This window comes from Acomys russatus, chromosome 6 (genome assembly GCF_903995435.1).
Source record: "Acomys russatus chromosome 6, mAcoRus1.1, whole genome shotgun sequence".
Classification (NCBI taxonomy): Eukaryota; Metazoa; Chordata; class Mammalia; order Rodentia; family Muridae; genus Acomys; species Acomys russatus.
In genome coordinates this window covers 38,982,794-38,999,721 of record NC_067142.1, presented here as the reverse complement: position 1 = coordinate 38,999,721, position 16,928 = coordinate 38,982,794, and the positions used below count along the sequence as shown (strand labels likewise).

The 16,928-nt window shown below is 38.4% G+C and overlaps 1 protein-coding gene across 2 annotated transcripts in view; it reads right to left on the bottom strand.

Annotated features, from left to right (window-relative positions):
* Nucleotides 1-16,337, bottom strand: part of Kcnt2 (potassium sodium-activated channel subfamily T member 2) — a 328,896-nt gene extending 312,559 nt beyond the window's left edge. For both annotated transcript variants that reach the window (XM_051147516.1, XM_051147517.1), the window contains exon 1: nucleotides 16,166-16,337. In XM_051147516.1, coding sequence (XP_051003473.1) covers nucleotides 16,166-16,260 — 95 coding nt within the window. In that variant the 5' untranslated portion in view covers nucleotides 16,261-16,337. The remainder of the gene's footprint in view (nucleotides 1-16,165) is intronic.
* Between the last annotated feature and the right edge of the window lie 591 nt (nucleotides 16,338-16,928).

Sequence of the window (16,928 nt, the reverse complement as noted above, 5' to 3'; positions counted from 1 at the left end):
AGTGAGTATACACCATTTGACTCTTTCTGCTTCTGGGTGAACTCACTCATTAAGATCATTTCTAGTTCAATCCATTTGTCCAAAAATTTTGGGAATTCCTTGTTTTTAACAGCTGAGTAGTATTCCATAGTGTAAATGTAACACAGTTTCTTTATCCATTCTTCTACTGAGGGACACTTAGGCTGTTTCCATGTTCTGACTATTGTGAATAAGGCTGTTATGAACATGGTTGAGCATATGTCCCTGTTGTTTGGTGGATCATTTTCTGGGTATATTCCAAGGAGTGGAATAGTGGGTCTGGAGGAAGCCCTACTTCTATTTTTCTGATAAAGCACCAGATAGATTTCCAAAGTGGCTGTACTCGTTTGCATTCTCACCAGCAATGAAGGGGTGTTCCTCTCTCTCTACATCCTTGCCAGCATGTGGAGTCACTTGGATTTTTTATCTTAGCCATTCTGATGGGTGTAAGATGGAATCTCAGTGTCATTTTAATTTGCATTTCTCTGATAACTAACAATGTTGAGCATTTCTTTAAGTGTTTATCAGCCATTTGATATTCCTCTGTTGAGAAGTAATTAAAACAGCATGGTACTGGCACAGCAATAGGCTGGTGGATCAATGGAATCAAATCGAAGACCCAAAGCTGAATCCACACACATTTGTTCACTTGATTTTTGACAAAGAAGCCAAATCTATTCAGTGGGAAAAGGATAGCATCTTCAACAAATGGTGCTAGTCTAACTGGATGTCTACATGTAGAAAAATGCAATTAGACCCATATTTGTCACCATGCACAAAACTCAAGTCAAAGTGGATTAAAGACCTCAACACAAAACAAGAGACATTAAATCGGTTAGGAAAAAAAGTGGGGAAGAGCCTGGAACACATTGGCACAGGAGACAACTTCCTGAACAGAACACTAACAGCCCAGGCCTTAATGTCAACAATTAACAAATGGGACCTCATGAGGTGGGGACGTTTCTGTAAGGCAGGAGATGCTGTCAAGAGAACAAAGCGACAGCCTACAGACTGGGAAAAGATCTTCACCAAAACTACATCTGAAAAAGGTCTAATATCCGAAATATATAAAGAACTCAAGAAATTAATCACTATTGTTTCTAAATTCAGATTTTTGAGGTCATTTAGCAGCAATGAATGCCTTAGTCAGCTGTAGCTTGCAGCTTCTTTATGTGCTCCAGCCCAACACCAGAAATCCCAAAGCATCCCTAAGTCTTGGTGGTGATGTGATTTGACAAAGAAAATGTCCAGATGTAAATCATGTGGGCACACAGTGGTAATTCTGACTCTCAGAATGTTGAAGCAGTAAGATTTGAGAACACCCTGGGCTACAGATCACAACCTTGTGAAAAACAGACAGGCAAACCAAAAGCTTTGCTTTTCAAGGCTGAATCAAATTATCACATCATGGGGAAAGGTTAGGAGCTCTCATGTCCTTTCCAGAGGGCCACAGTAAAAGAAGGTGCAGTGGTTATTATGCCATCCGCTCTATGAAAGAATATGAGAACATTCTCTCACATTGGACTGTTTTGTTTGTCAGGCAAAAGGTAGCTTACCTAGAGAAGTTGTAATTTCCTAAGAAAGCTGCTCATAAATAAAGGACAACATAATATTCCTAAAGAATTGCAATTTGACTCGAAGCTGGAGTTTGGCTTTTTCAGTAATAGTCATTCTCTGATGAACCTCCTCTCTGCAGAGTATACACACTTTCCCCCCATAAACCAACCCTAAAGTTTGTTTATACTAATCAAAGTCATCAAATTCTTCAGGATTCTAAGTTCACCTCAGTTACAGAGACTGAACAAAGAAGCTCCAAGAATCTGTTGCAACTTAAAACAGATGTGATGGAGATGGATTTACATTCAGAATTTTAGACACACCGAGATAGGAAAGATGTTTTCTTCAAGGCTGTCAAATACAAATACCCAAAACACTAAGAATGTAACATTTATATAATTCCTGATTGTGTCATGGTTCTTCTTGCTATAGGTAGTCTGTTGTATATGTGTGTAATAATATAAATGTATATGTAAAAAAATTAAAAATGTTTAATTAATTAAAAAAGGAATCTGTAGCAAACTCTGTGCTTTTAGGTTTGAGCAGATAGTAAGTATCTGACAGAATTCTAGTCAATAAACATAAAAGTCAGTCTGTTGGGATACGTCGGCTGATCATTACATTGGTGAATGAGTGGACACAAGAGTACTTCCAATTCATGCCTCTAGCCACTGTTATTGTTTGACATATCTGGAACATGAACCAATCAGGGGGAAAGGGGAACAGGAGCCTGGAAATAGGCCAGCCATGGCAAAGGATGGACCCTAAAATCAACCTGAAGCAACCGGATTTGGCCATGAACTTATATTCGACTTATTGCTGGAATAGAAATTGAGGCTGTAGAAACACATGAATGCAAGTACATGAGAAAAGCTCAATCCATGAATGTAATATACATGCTGTCCCATGAAATGGAGTAATCCTTCACTAGGACATGATAAAGTGATTGATCCCTACCAGTGCAATGGCAAAGGCCACATAATGATGGGTTGTCATCTGATTCTAAGACTCAAGGGTAAAGAACCCTAACTGTCACTGGGGCTCTAGCCAGTGTAGGCTATCTCACACCCTGCTGCTAATATAGCCTACACAGCTGGACCTGAGTGCCCATCCACCTGCCTGTTCATCTTTACCTGAACCTGCTCTTCTTTCTCAGGACGTAGTTCTGTCCCTTTGTCTAAACAGCTGACTGCATCTTCCTTCTCTGCCTTGACTGTCCCATGGTCTGATCTTTATAGCAACAGCTTCTTTCCTGCCAATGGCTAACTCATGATCTTCTCAATGCAGGTTGTATTGTATTTCTCTCAGCCTCCTTCTGAAACCTCTTCACCTCAGCTGTAGCATCTTCCACTTGTATTTGTTCTGCAACACTGCATATGCAGGTAGATGGCCATATTGACTGACTGATTGATATTTACTGTGTGGTTGTGGTACAAGAGTTAATATTACTTATTAAATTCAAAATAAAATAATACAGATTTATGCTAATTTGATTATCAAGATAGGAAGGATTATCTTGGGCAATGCTACCACTAAAACCAATCCACCCTGGGAATTTAGTGTTATTCAATAAAATCTGACACTGAAAACTTAGAAAATTGTTCCTCTATTTCTAGCATGGCACATGCATGACCATATTAATTAGCAAGGCTGCCTGAACTGAATTAGCTATAGCTTACAAAATATTTAAATAATTTGATTTCTATGAAAAGCATTTGGACACCATTTAGTTCAATTCTATCTTTACATAGTAAAGCATGTGATTGCTCTAATATCCCAACCACAGTGGGAATAATGCAAAAGAAATTAATGTAAATGGATTTAAATTCAACACATCTATATTGAATTTATATGTTCTCATATATATCATATATATGATGCATGTGTTCTATACTGTGATGTGCATACATCATAGTCTCACTTTCTCTGTGTCAGCTCCAGAATCCGATCAGAATCCACTCTTATACAGTAAAGTATTCAGTAATTGCCTGATTATATTTTCTTCGATGAGAAATGCATAAGAATATCTCATGCTTTTAAAGACATTAAAATTGGGAACATGCATTACATTTTCCTCTTGCTTGTTCAATGAAATAAGGTTTAGTCAATACTGAAAATAAGTGGCTAACCAGACTCTTTCTGGGAGTTCAGATTATACACCAATTAGACTGCAGCATTGCCCTCTGCAGCTTACAATACAAGACTGATAATAAATTTCACTGAATGAACATAACAAACACCAAGACAGGTTGCTCCTCCTTTTGAGTTTCCTCTCATCTCACAACTTGTCCTGTCCACTCTCAAATCTAATTCACATCAGCAAAGTTTCTCATTGGACTGTTTTTCCTTTTCGCCTTTTCATTATGAGTGTTATCCCATTCAGGCCACCAGAGTCACTGAGGGAGCCCACTCATTTTTCTTGAAAACTTTCCTTGCACAAACTTTGGAAATATTCTACTAAAGTTACCGCTTTGGTCATGCAATCCGCTTATTCAGAATCTTCTGCCAATTCATCCGTGGAGAACAAAATTCAAACTCTTTCACTTATAAATTTTCCACCAAGATACAGAAGTCTTTTTCACATACACAGTGGTTTATAGTGTAGCATACTTACAGAGTTTTGTCCTTGAACACACCCTGCAAAGGATCCGCCCATTATATCTTTGAGCTAAATCAATATACAAATTTTAATATGCAAAAATTAATTTCCTTTGGGAATACTCTTTCAAAGAACTTTGTTTTTTCATCACTCCTGTCACGTCATCCTATGTGGTGTATCATAATTTGGGTGGCACATGTTTTGTTCATCTTGGCTTCCTAAGTGTGGGATCATATACCTCAGGTCTATCTCAATAGGTACCATACCTCACGCTATAGTAGAAGTCAGCTCATTTTGAGCACAGTTTCGTGGGTGCAGGGGAACTTCCTTTTTTCTTCTTCTTACATATTCACTACAAAGAAGATACTTTTTAAAAAGCCACAGAAAGACTAGAATGAGCAAGACGCCACAGCACTGTAAGACTAGTTTCAGCCATCCACTTCTCAGGGAGAAATTTGATTGTATACTCCTGGGGGTGACTAGTTTCTGGTTGTCTTCTGTGCTGGAGAAAAGTTGCAAGTGCAAAGAAGCTTCTCTCTGGGAGTGAAAAAGATGGGGATGCTTGAGCTGGAGTGGCACAGCATGTGGCAAAAATAAAAAACAGGAAGCAACGAGATTGGTACTTAAAGCAAGAACTGAAACACATGAGTCATTTTCTCTTTCTAAAACTAAGCACCTCTGTGCACCCCAGGCTTGCCCTGAACTTACGAACTTCCTCTCTCAGTCTCCTGAAAACTGAGATTATAGCTGTGTACCGCCAGGAATATATGGTCTAAGATAATGTGCATTCTCTCCAAGGACTTGAGATGTTTGCATTTTTTTCCCTCTAAGATAATTGCTATTCATGCTACCAAGACAAAACTAAACACACCCTTAAACTATTATAAACATTGTTTCTCAATTAAAAATAAAAGATTTCTTTAAGGCTTAGGACACACACACACAAAATACCTTTCTGTTTAGCCCAAGCAAGTATTACCTCTACTACCTAGCACCATGTGAAACAGCATTGATCATTGACTCTACCTCCACATTCCCTTGTACAAAGGCATGGATGGCCTGCTGCTAAGCTCCCAGGTAAATTTCTGAATTCACTTTAACAGTCATTTCAATTGTCACAGTATGAATTGTGGACTGAAGCACATTCTGCTTTGCTATTTCTGACGGAAAATTCCTTGTGAATATTAAACTGGGTGTTGGAAAGACATTTTCAAGTCAGATGACTTAAACTACAATACCTGGATTTAAAATGAGCATTAAAACTACTTTATTTCTACAGGATGGAAAAAAATAATACCTTGGATTCAAATGACCTTTTATTTCCATTATAATAATATGTCTATGCAGCGCACACAGATATTCACAGATGTGCCTTAGCTTCTTTTATTTGGGTAAAAAAATAACATGCTAATATTATAAAATTGCAACCCCTAATGCTTTCAGGTAAGCCATTTTATTAACTAGTGTGGGATTCAAAAGGGAATGGAGGTATGGCTTTTTCCCTAGAAAGTCATGTGTCTCCCCTATAAACTGCAAGCAGAATTGCAAAACTACACGCCCTGCAGAATACAGTAAATCTCAAAATATGGAGAATTGATTTCAAATATTTCATGAGTAAGTCTACTTCTGCAGCTACTTTGAAGTCAAATCATGAGAGAGAATGACATGAGCAGGAGATGCAAGAAAAGCTCCAGCCATCCTAGAACACAAAGACCCCGAGGCACACATTGGCCTATGAGAAGAGACATGGTTTCTGTGAAGAATGGTGGTCATGATTAAATTTCAAGAAGTATATGGTAAGAAGGTTGATGAGTGAACAGCACTGCATGCTGAAGGAACAGTTTGGTTGTAACATCATAGGCAGCAATGCTATAAACGGCTTTGGAACTTGAGTACTGTATAGTAAAATCGTGTTTGTGAAACACGTACAGGGAATAAGGCTTGGGTTAGGCTGTGAAGCTCTGCATGTGGCGTGCAGAAGGCTAGCTTGGAATGAAGAGAAACTCAGGCAAGCAGAGCAAAATAACATATATAACAAGCACTGCTCAGACATGACCATGCTTAAGTAAGCTAAGAACTAAACAAGCTGTCAAAGTAGCAAATTCTACTCTAAATTTTTGAAATGGAAAGAACTAGAGTGATTATGTCCTTACAGAGTATAAACAGATCAACAGACAATATGTTCTAATTTTATATTGTGAATACCGTAAATAAACAACCAAAAGATGATTACAAGAATTATGCAGTTAATGTAAACACTATACATATACTGCTGTGTATACACACCTACATGTATCAAGATATATGGGGTCATGTAAATAGTTAAATTCAAACTGTGACCACACTTTTTTTAATGCTTGTTTGCCTGCTTGCATTTATTTTATATAATGTGCATGATGTTTTGTGCATGTGAGCACATGTGCCATGGTACATGCATGAAGATCATAGGACAACTTTTGCTCATTTCTCTCCACTATGCTGATTCTGGGGCTCAAACTCTCGTCATCAAGCTTAGTGGAAAGCACCTTTACTTGTGTACCATCTTGCCAGCCCTCGACCAAGTCTTAACACACTATTCAATTATATAAATTTTACATTGGGAATTTGTGAATGAAGAGTATAGTACATGCACGGCTTTAAGTGAACAGTTCTTTCTAGACACACCAGTGATTGGCAGTGAGGATCCTGGAAGCATCTTGTAAATTTTACTGCTCACTTATGAATGGAGAACAAGTAGCAATGTTCCAGAGAATCACTTGTCTTTAAATGAGAACACCAGGGAAAACTGGATTTCTCCTGAAGTAGTTTATTTCTCATCCTGGAAAGCTGATGATGTTGACTAACTTTGCGGCCCATGTCTAGGAACTATTTGAAAACCCATGAGATCCATGCTGTGCACCAGTGCTGCTGCACCCACCCAGTTCTGGTCCATATTCATCATGCTGTGCTACCTATGTATTTAATGCTACAGTGTCTATTTCGAGAAGCCTCTGCCAATCTATGGAACAGGTGAAGCATATTAATAGCTCAGACTCAGCACTAAGCTCCTAATCAAGCAATCACACATGCTCACAATTAAGCCCCAGCACATCTCTGCAAGATATTTTTCATTATCACAAAGATACTGGCTAGAAAAATGAATTGTGCTGGGGTACAAATACTTCAGGGACCAGAACGTGAAGAAGAAACCCTTGAAAGTTCTATGGATAAGAAGAAAACCATCAAAAGTAAGATAGTCGGTGGAGATTAAACAAAGCAGCGAAGAGTAAACCCAGGCCAAGGCTTCAGAGGCAAATCCTTGATGAGTTTCATTACGTTAATTACAGAATCTTAAACAATAAGTTTTATTGCCCTATGGTCAGTATTGCTTTATTCTTTCATCTATTTTTTTTTTCATCCTATCCATTGTGGTGTTATAGACTTTACATTCTCCTTGTGTGGTAAATTACTTTTACCATATTTCAAATAAAGATAAATCAATCAATCTATAAATAAATAAACACAAATTGTTGTTTTACTTGTTATCCTAATTTCAGCATTCGTTCTCCAGACTGTCAAAAATGCAATAATATATATATACATATATATATATATATACACACAGAAGGAGCTATATTATAGTCTCATGTATATATTATCCTAGAAAAACAGGACCAATTTCCAAAAACCCTAACTTTCTTCTAGAGCTGATCATTGTAATATTGGTTATGAGAACACACAGCCTTTGTAATTTCCATGTCTTGAAAATCTTCACATTGGTTTACATTTCGTTCATTCTGTTGTTTGGGGAACAGTAAACCATACATGTGTTATGCTATAAGCATATTTTGTAAGCATAATGATGAGATTCTGATTCTCTCCCTGTATGTTGAAAGAACATATGTATTTCTGTAGCATCTGTGACTTATCAGTGAAATGAAAACTGGAACAGAATTCCTTTCAATTTGTATAAAAATTAGTAATGCATTTAACACAATTAGAACAAAAGATCCTTGAAATAGTTGACATCTTTTAACAAATACTAAATTCAGTATTACCATCCACTCTTTGTACAGCCTGTATTTTCAGAAGAAATGGATGAAAAAAACACATGAATTCATTTGTGGGAAGATAGACAAGGTACAAAATGATAAAAAGAAAAAAGCTCCATCTATAATTTGCCAATGTAATTACCACATAGCATGGCAAAGGCTGAATTTATTAACCTCGCTCTTCAATGGTATCTGTTCAGTTTGCTGATCACCCTCTCTGATTCCTAGGAGAGTGGGTGTGTTATATCCATTTTTTGATGGGCCTGAGACATCAGACTGTCCATTATTAAAGCCCACATCTGACCCCTGTTTTTAATAACTAGTTGTTTACAATATGTGGACAATCTAAGAGTTTTTCCCTAAGGAGTTAAACAAGGTTGAAATGTACTAATCTGCTTTCATCCTTACTTACAGTCATTTACAAGATGGGTTAAGCGTGCCCTTGTAATAACAGTCTGTCATTATGATTGTGTGTAAGGCCCATGCAAAAAAAAAAAAAAAACAAGAACAAGCGGGCCTTTATTTCCCAGCTGCCCTGCTTTTTTCCCCCCTCTTTGGGCTTTGAACACAAAATCCCTTTCTTAAACATACCTACATCCTGGGAAAGTGGAAAGCAAGTCAACTCGGAGTTCACTGAACTCACGCACTAAGAAAACAGATGCTGGTTTTAGGGTGGTGCCATGTTTGCAAAAGTGCTGAGCTTAAAAAGCACAGTTGCGAAGAGAGGTCACGCTGACTCTGGACAGGAAAGGGATCAAGAGTTGATGGTCTGCCACTTGCCAGTGTCCTCGGGGATGAGCTAATCTTGACAGCTGGTTTGTGTTTCTGCTTTCTTCTATTTGTCAAAAAAAGATAAAGATGAATAGATCAATTCAAAGTTCAACTCAAAATTAAGGAAAAACATGAGTTAGGTCTCTCTTGGCTACTGATCATCCTCTGCCCCACCACCCAAAACACTCTCTGTAATTTCTTTTAGAGAACTCGGGCTTTCTGGTTTTTAACCTCTTCACCTCCAACTCTCAAACCACCTCCACTGCCCAGTTGAAAAGACAAATTGAATATAACTAGTATAGTAATTCATTTCCTTTGAATAAATTTTCTTTTTCCATATATGTGAAGGGATTTATTTGTTCCTTCCTTGAAACTTTCTCACATCAAAGAGTCTCTTCAAAAAACAGTTTGTTCAAGCTGTCCCCAGTTATGGGGCAGTCAAAGGCCAATTTCTAATATACTCGGTGGTCTGTTTCTGTCTAACCAGTTGCCAAGAACCCAGCATCACTTTGATGCTCTGTTTTTGTATTTGTCCTCAGCAAAGCCAGGGTCTCTGTCCATCAGACTCAAGCGCATACTATTCACTTTTCTACAGTGGAATCAAATGGCCACTGACTCCTATGTTCCAACACCAAGAAGCTGGAAGAAATGATGATGCTAATTGCCAAGGAACAAGCCTTTAAACTAGTGGGAAAGTGATTCAATATCAGATGTGAGTGCTCGTTAGCTCCCAAAGGACTGCAATCCTTGTTCATTAGTACACAAATGCTTAAGAAAAAACTGTAAAAACCTAATCAAATACTATTAGAAAAGTTAGCAATATCAATGATTCCTTTTTTTAGGCAATAAAAGTTAGTAAGGCAGTTTGGATGATGATGTAAAATTTGTGAGTGTAAAATGTGGTTAAATTCTTGGATCCATTCAAAGTAGACTAAACTATAGTTAATTATTTGTTACTCTATATTAACTTTAAATATTTCATATAGATTAATTTTAAGAGATTATTTAGTATTTATTTTACTGTAGGAATAAAGTACATATATGATTATATACTGATATGTGTTGACATGTATACTTATTTGTGGATAACTTCACAAATGACAACCACTAGTGTTTGTATCAGAGAACATTTTGGACACAGAGAATTCATCTCTATTGTATCCAAACAGAACAATAGACATATGTGAGACTTCAAGTCTGACCTAACTTGATGAAGTTTCTTCAGTGGCCCAGCCCACTATCATCTCCTTTAGCCATTTTCTGAAGGCTCAAACAAAAAGCCTAAGTAAAACAATAGTTCACAATTTCCTGCTCAGACGGGTCTCCCAAATACTGGTTCCTTAGTCAACTGCCCCTGGATTTCTTCAGTCCCTAAAAACTGTTATCTCATTCCAGAGGTGCTCAGATAAAGTGCCCCTTACACATAAATGTTAGATTCCTATGCCACTTATTAAATCATATCTTCAGGCCCTAATCGCAGAGTAAACGTGTTTGAAACCTTCCCCACATACTTTGTTGTCTGCTACACAAAACAACATTGTCCACTCTCCCATTCTCAAAGCACCTAATGGTTTTCCACTACACCTACCATGATGATGTTTAAAACTATTGTGACAATGTTCTGACCCATTAAATCCTGCCATGCTAGGCTACAATGCAACATGAAAGATGAATTTTGTCATATTCCATTTTTTATTCTAAGAGATCTAATATGTTATTTCTTTGATAATATGGTTAATACTAATATCATTCTACCTTCAAAAAAGAAGTTGAGATGGTAACTGTATTTTATTGTTAACCACCGAGGAACCATCCCACTAGCTCACGGTGTTAGTGTTCATTTCTTTACTTAAACTGCAACTTAAGTGATATCTGACAATTAAGAGCCTTATAAACTGAGTACCAGTTTATATCAGTGTAGTGGAGGGCACAGATAGAAGGAAGGGAATAAAGTGGAGGCTAGCCTGGGCTACATTGTGAGTTCTGGAACAACCTGGTCTATAGAGGCCAGAGATCTAGTTTACAGGGGTAAAAAAAATAGGCAAGGAAGGAAAGAAGGAAGAGAGGGAAGGAGAGAGGGAGGAAGAAAAAAGGAAGGGAAAAAAGTTATTTTTATTTTTCTATGTCATAAAAATATCCCATGTTCAGTCAAAAGTTATCAATTTCTAGAAAGAGTCCAATAAACAAGAACGTGGACAGAAGTGGTTGCAAATGGGCGCTATGCATTTACTACTAACATAAGAAAAAGAAAATCATAGTCTAGCAATTAGTACTTTGAGTCTGTACATTATTATTTTACTTCTTGTCTGCTTTCATCCATGGAGAATCAAGCTGTATTTAGCCTTCATTTGTATGGGGTACTTTTCATATTCTCCATCCATCATGGATTTTTTCCATGTATTTATCTGCTCTTGGTGGAGGTGCGAGATGAGAGTGTATATATGCACATGCCCAGAAGTCAGAGGACAACTTGCAAGAACCAATTGTATACTTCCATCATGTTGTTCCTAGGGATTGAACTCAAATCATGAGGCTTAACTTCAACAGCTTCTTCCTACCGACACATGTTGGTGGCCCTCAACGCTGTCCTGCAGAAGCTGAGACGCATTGCTACCAGAAAGGGGAGAAGTATTTTAATAATGCTAGTGCTATAGTGGGGTTGACCAAATGCATTTCCCTGGTCACTCATCCTCCCACCCATCCTCAAGTAACTGCTCAATGGAAGGTGTAATGCCCTCTGAATGTTTCGTAACATGTGTACAGGATGGGATTGCTGTGTTCTAACTGGCCCAGACCAACTAATTAAAAAACTCACATTAAACATCTGTGTAAGTCTGTCATGGAGGGGGTCAGAAAAAAAAAAACGATATCTATACAAAATAATAATGTTTGAATTCTTGCTAACACTTGAAAATCAATAATATCAATGTGATTTTCATACCAATATCTACAGTCAGGTTTTTTGTACCAATATCTACTTCAGCTTAGAATTCTTTTGCCTTATTTATACTTTTTTTTTCATGATGCTAAGAAAATATAGGCTTCCATATTTGACCATGTCCCTTGGATGGGGACACCTGGTGGCACTCAGAGGAAGGATAATAGGTCACCAAGAAGAGACTCGATACCCTATGAGCATATACAGGGGGAAGAGGTCCCCCTCAGTCACAGACATAGGGAAGGGGAATAGGGGGGAAAGCGGGAAGGAGGGAGGAATGGGAGGATACAAGGGATGGGCTAACAACTGAGATGTAATTTGAATAAATTAATAATAAAAAAAGGGAAAAAAGAAAATATAGGCTTTTACAGATTCTATTTTTAATAATAAATGTTAAATTAGTTGTGGTATTACACAGATATAGTTATTTGCACTCTATAATACACTAAAAAGTCATTATATGAACTTAATGGAACTTAGAATATTTTAAAAGTGTATTAAAAGTTTAAAATAAATATAAATAACTACTGTCTAAAATAATGTTATTTGTTATGGGAGATACATTGGCGATGTACACAAATGTTCCAAATGACATTGTAAAAATCCATTCATCGTATCTAATTTTATTATATACAGTAATATGCTTTGTGGTATAGTGCTTTAAAAGCTCCAACTACTCTAGTATCTATTCAATTTCTTCATCTACTTTATAGATATCTCTTAGGCTGTTGGTTGATTGACTTGTACTCTTTGCTGAAACCTTCCTTTGGTTCTAATCATGAGGAATTTGCTTGCATTAGTTTTAATTTCACCTATAAATCAGGAAGGATATATTTAAAATTACTGTGGTTGAAATATCCACCCTAACTTTTAAAAACAAGAATGGCCTTAATTAAATAAGTGGCTACAATTGAGACCTGGCCATTAGCAGTCATCAGAATTGTGATGATTCATCAACATTAAATTCACTGTGTTCTAAACTTTCAAATTGAACAATTCAAAATAAAAGAGTAGATAGGCCAGTATTAACTTGCTGAAGTCATTAAAACTTGAGACTTACTAGTGCTTAAATGCAGGATAATACTTTGACTCTTTAGTGCTTTACAACTACAGAAACATTAAGTAGAACACACAGGCTCTTGGCATTTCCATGAACCTACCTATTACAGAATGGCTTCCATGTGAAGCCAGTCCCTGTGTATGAGTTTACATCATTGAACAAAGGGGAAATCACAAAATATCCTAAATATTACCCTAAAGAGATGCATTGAGGACCTAGGTCCATTTCTAATATTGTAACATCAGCTTTATTTTCAAGCTAATGAAGAATATCCTACCCAGAATGGGTACAGTATTTCCTTGACATTTTAAGATGCAAATTTTTTCTAGAACATAGTCAGAACAGAAACAATCTTGTCAGTATTGCTCTTGAGAAAATGCACCTCTTATTATTCAATGAGTACTTCCATACTAAAAAGTAATGTTCTATTTTCCTCAGTAAATTTTTCTCGAACCTAACTTAATGAGACCTCGACATACAGCAAGCATTCAAATTCCAGGCAGATGGAGAGATAGACCGTAAATACATTTACAGAAACCATCTTAAATAGATTTTTTGTGTTATAATCAGGATTTCAAAGAACTAAATATGTGTTGTATGCACAACAGGCATCCTCCAGGCAAAAAAGTTGTGTTCTCATTCTGCAACTCTCAAATTCATTTCAAAGCCTCACAACGCTAACGCCATCAGCCACTCCCAGCATTGTTGAGGCTAGCTCATATCCTACTCAGAAAAGAATACCGCGTGCAGATGAGAGAGTGTTGATTATATAAGATGACACTGAGAGAATGCATTCACACACTTTAAGTATTCCCTGTGTAATGCTAGTACAGCCATACTATATGTATTACCTGCGTACTGTATGTATGTTGTGCAGGGTACGCTCACGCTTATCTACAAGGAGGCAGCATAATATAAGTTTTTGTGACCAAACTATCCTAAGTTATGTCAAAGAAAAATCTATGATATATAGTCTACACTTTCTCAAGCCAATTTGATAGGTCATGACTGCAGCCCACCATGTGGGGAAGCTGAGTCAGCAGAATTATGAACTTGAGGCCAGCCTAAACTATATAGGGAGTTTCAGACCACAAACTGGAGCTACTTTCTTTCTACCCAAGTAGGTTATCAACATTTCATTTTCTCCTCAAGAACACCTCTTCATGCATCTATCATGTCCTCATTTATTTTCACAAGCATGTCCTACTAAGATTTAACAACATTCTTCAAGTAGGGGAAAGGTAGAAACTGTCTACTACCCTACAATTAGAACAAAAGTATTTCATCAGTCTTCTCTAGGATGTCATTCTAAATAGCGAAGATGGCCATCTTGATTCAGAATTCCCCAGAAGCCAACAAAGAGATTTATTTGCATATTGACACTGATAACAGCAGTCAGTAGGGACATCGCACATGCAGTGTGAAGGCAATATCTACTGTGGACAACTAGAATTTTATTGCACCCAATCAAGCATACATGTTATAAATTATTCTATCCAAGAAGAAGGTACTACCAAGCTTACAAAGCAACTCCTAATTCATTCCTTGTCACTCTAGCCACCTCCTCGCTACCCATGCCTAGAGTTCAGTGTGCTCCTGGGATTACTGGGCAGGGTGAGGAGATATTCACAGAAGGAAGTCTAAACAATATGAACAGAGGCCTCAATGTATCGTTTGGTGGAGACAATCTTCCTTCCTCAAATCCTTGGAAACTGAACCAACACATACAGCATTCAATACATTTCAATAGGTTAAGCTTTCAGTGTGGAACTTGTGCTGTTAGCAAACAGAAATGGCATGGTTTACTTACATGTATGAGTTTAAGATCTAAAACAGGAAAAAAAAAAGGAGAAGAGGAATAAAGAAATACAGCTGTGAATTTTATGTAAAAACCAACGTTTACTAAGAACCCAAACCATGGTAGGAGCCATGTTAGCACTGTAAACTCATCTAAACATCTTCTAACTATAGCTAATGCTGGTTCATTCCAAGCAATGCCTTCTTTTAGATGCATGGCCAATATCCCAAGAATTTGGTCTTTAAATTTCTTTCAATATGCAAAGTTTTGCCTAAGAAGAGACTCTATGAAAACAATATCCTCCAAAAAGCATCCACGCACATGTCATTAAGGTACTAATGTGAGACCAAGAAAGATGCCCATAACTGAAGTCCATGGCAGAATCCCCAGACTATTGGAATATGAGTTAGTACTGAAAAATGAGAAGGTGAGGAAAAAGCAGAGGGCACACTGCCCAGCGGTGATGCAGAAGGGAACTTCAGATTGGACCAATAATGGATCTTTTATCTAATTCAAATAGAACATTAATGCCAAACTGAACTTCAGGGAATCATTTAATCTGCATTGAGAGCTTAGTTATACATACTTAAGAACAAGAAAATGTGGCATGTGATGTATGAAATTACTGTTCTAGAAAGCAATTCAATGAAACATAAAATGTGAAAAAAAAATCTAACCAGAGCAGCATGTAAATAAAACTGCACAAAGCTTTAATCCCATGAAACACATAAGCAGTGTTTTGCTAGCAATAAATATTTCAGCTTTGAAACTTACAATTTTGAGGTATGCATTATTAAGATTTAAAAGATACTAATCGTGCAACAAGAAACGCTGTTCTGTGTATTTTCTATCCCAAGTGTTCTGGCTTCAGTAACTACCTGTTACATATTTAAACCAATTGTCCACCTGAACTCCAAATATTTAAACAGCAGAATATTCCGGGTGGCAAGCAAACATCTAGTCAAGACAACACCGACAAGGAGTAAGAAAGTGGGTGCAGGAGATTTTTTTAAGTTTCTACTGTGATTTTTCAATTGCTTGGATGCATTTATGAGGTGGGCTAACTACACCAGGGAAAATAAGGAGAAACGTTTGACACCGAAACTGCGTGCCATTTGGATGCGTTTGTACCTCTGCTTGCAGCCTCACACACAGCCAGGGATGCACAGATAGACAAAACATATCGAATAAATGTAACAAATGCATCCGAAGAATGACAAAGTGGAAAGAAAAAGAGTTCCTTCTCCACAGCAACTGCTCTACAGAGTCAAAATGGAGAGATGTATAGTCCCTTTTGCTCCCTCAGTGCCATCCCTCTTTCCATCCCCTCCACAGTCCCCCAGTCTTGCCCGCTTCCAGCAGTATTTGTGGCACACTGCACCATGCCACTCACCTGTCATCATTTTGCCAGCCTTGGTCCCCTAGCAGCAAATCCCGGAATCGGTACCTGGGAGGCAGAGGGGGCACTTCGCTCTCCAAATCAACCATTCTTCCTTAAGGAGTGGGTAACATCCAACTAGGGATGGAGGAGGGCAGCGAGGGGTACCTTGCGCTGCGGTGTGGGTTCTATGCTGGGGATGGTGGGAGAAGGGCCGGGAGAGGGGATCCAGAGGGGGAGGGGTCGCTCGGCCGGAAGCTGAGGCTGGAAAGGGGGCTGGCTCCTCTTCCCCGAGGGTGTGATGGGGATGATGCAAACCAAGCCCAGGAGCAAAAGTCTGGCTGCTACTTGAACCAGCGCTGCCAAGGAACCGCCCCCAGGCTCGGCGCCGCCTCTGGTCCCTGGGACCTGGGGGGAGGCGGGAATGCAAAAGTTACTTCACCGACCAAAAAAAGAGAAAAATCGCGCGGTGCCTAGAAAGAGGGCAAGTGGTGGGTGTGAGCGCTGCGTAATGGCTAGGCACTTTCCAGAAAGGCAGGGACAAGAGCCTCCCACTAGGGCATCCCCGACAGCATCTTTCTCTCGGCGAGAGAAAGCTCTGGGCGCAGCCGGGCAAAGGCGGGAGCAAAGGCGGTGGGCTCCCGCTCGCCCAGACCAGGTCTTCCTGGCTGTAGCTGAAGGCCCAACCAATGAGCCTCCCCCTCATTAGCATAACACAGTGACGACAAGAGGGTGCCTTGGGGACAACCAATGGGGGCGATCTCATTTGCTGATTCTG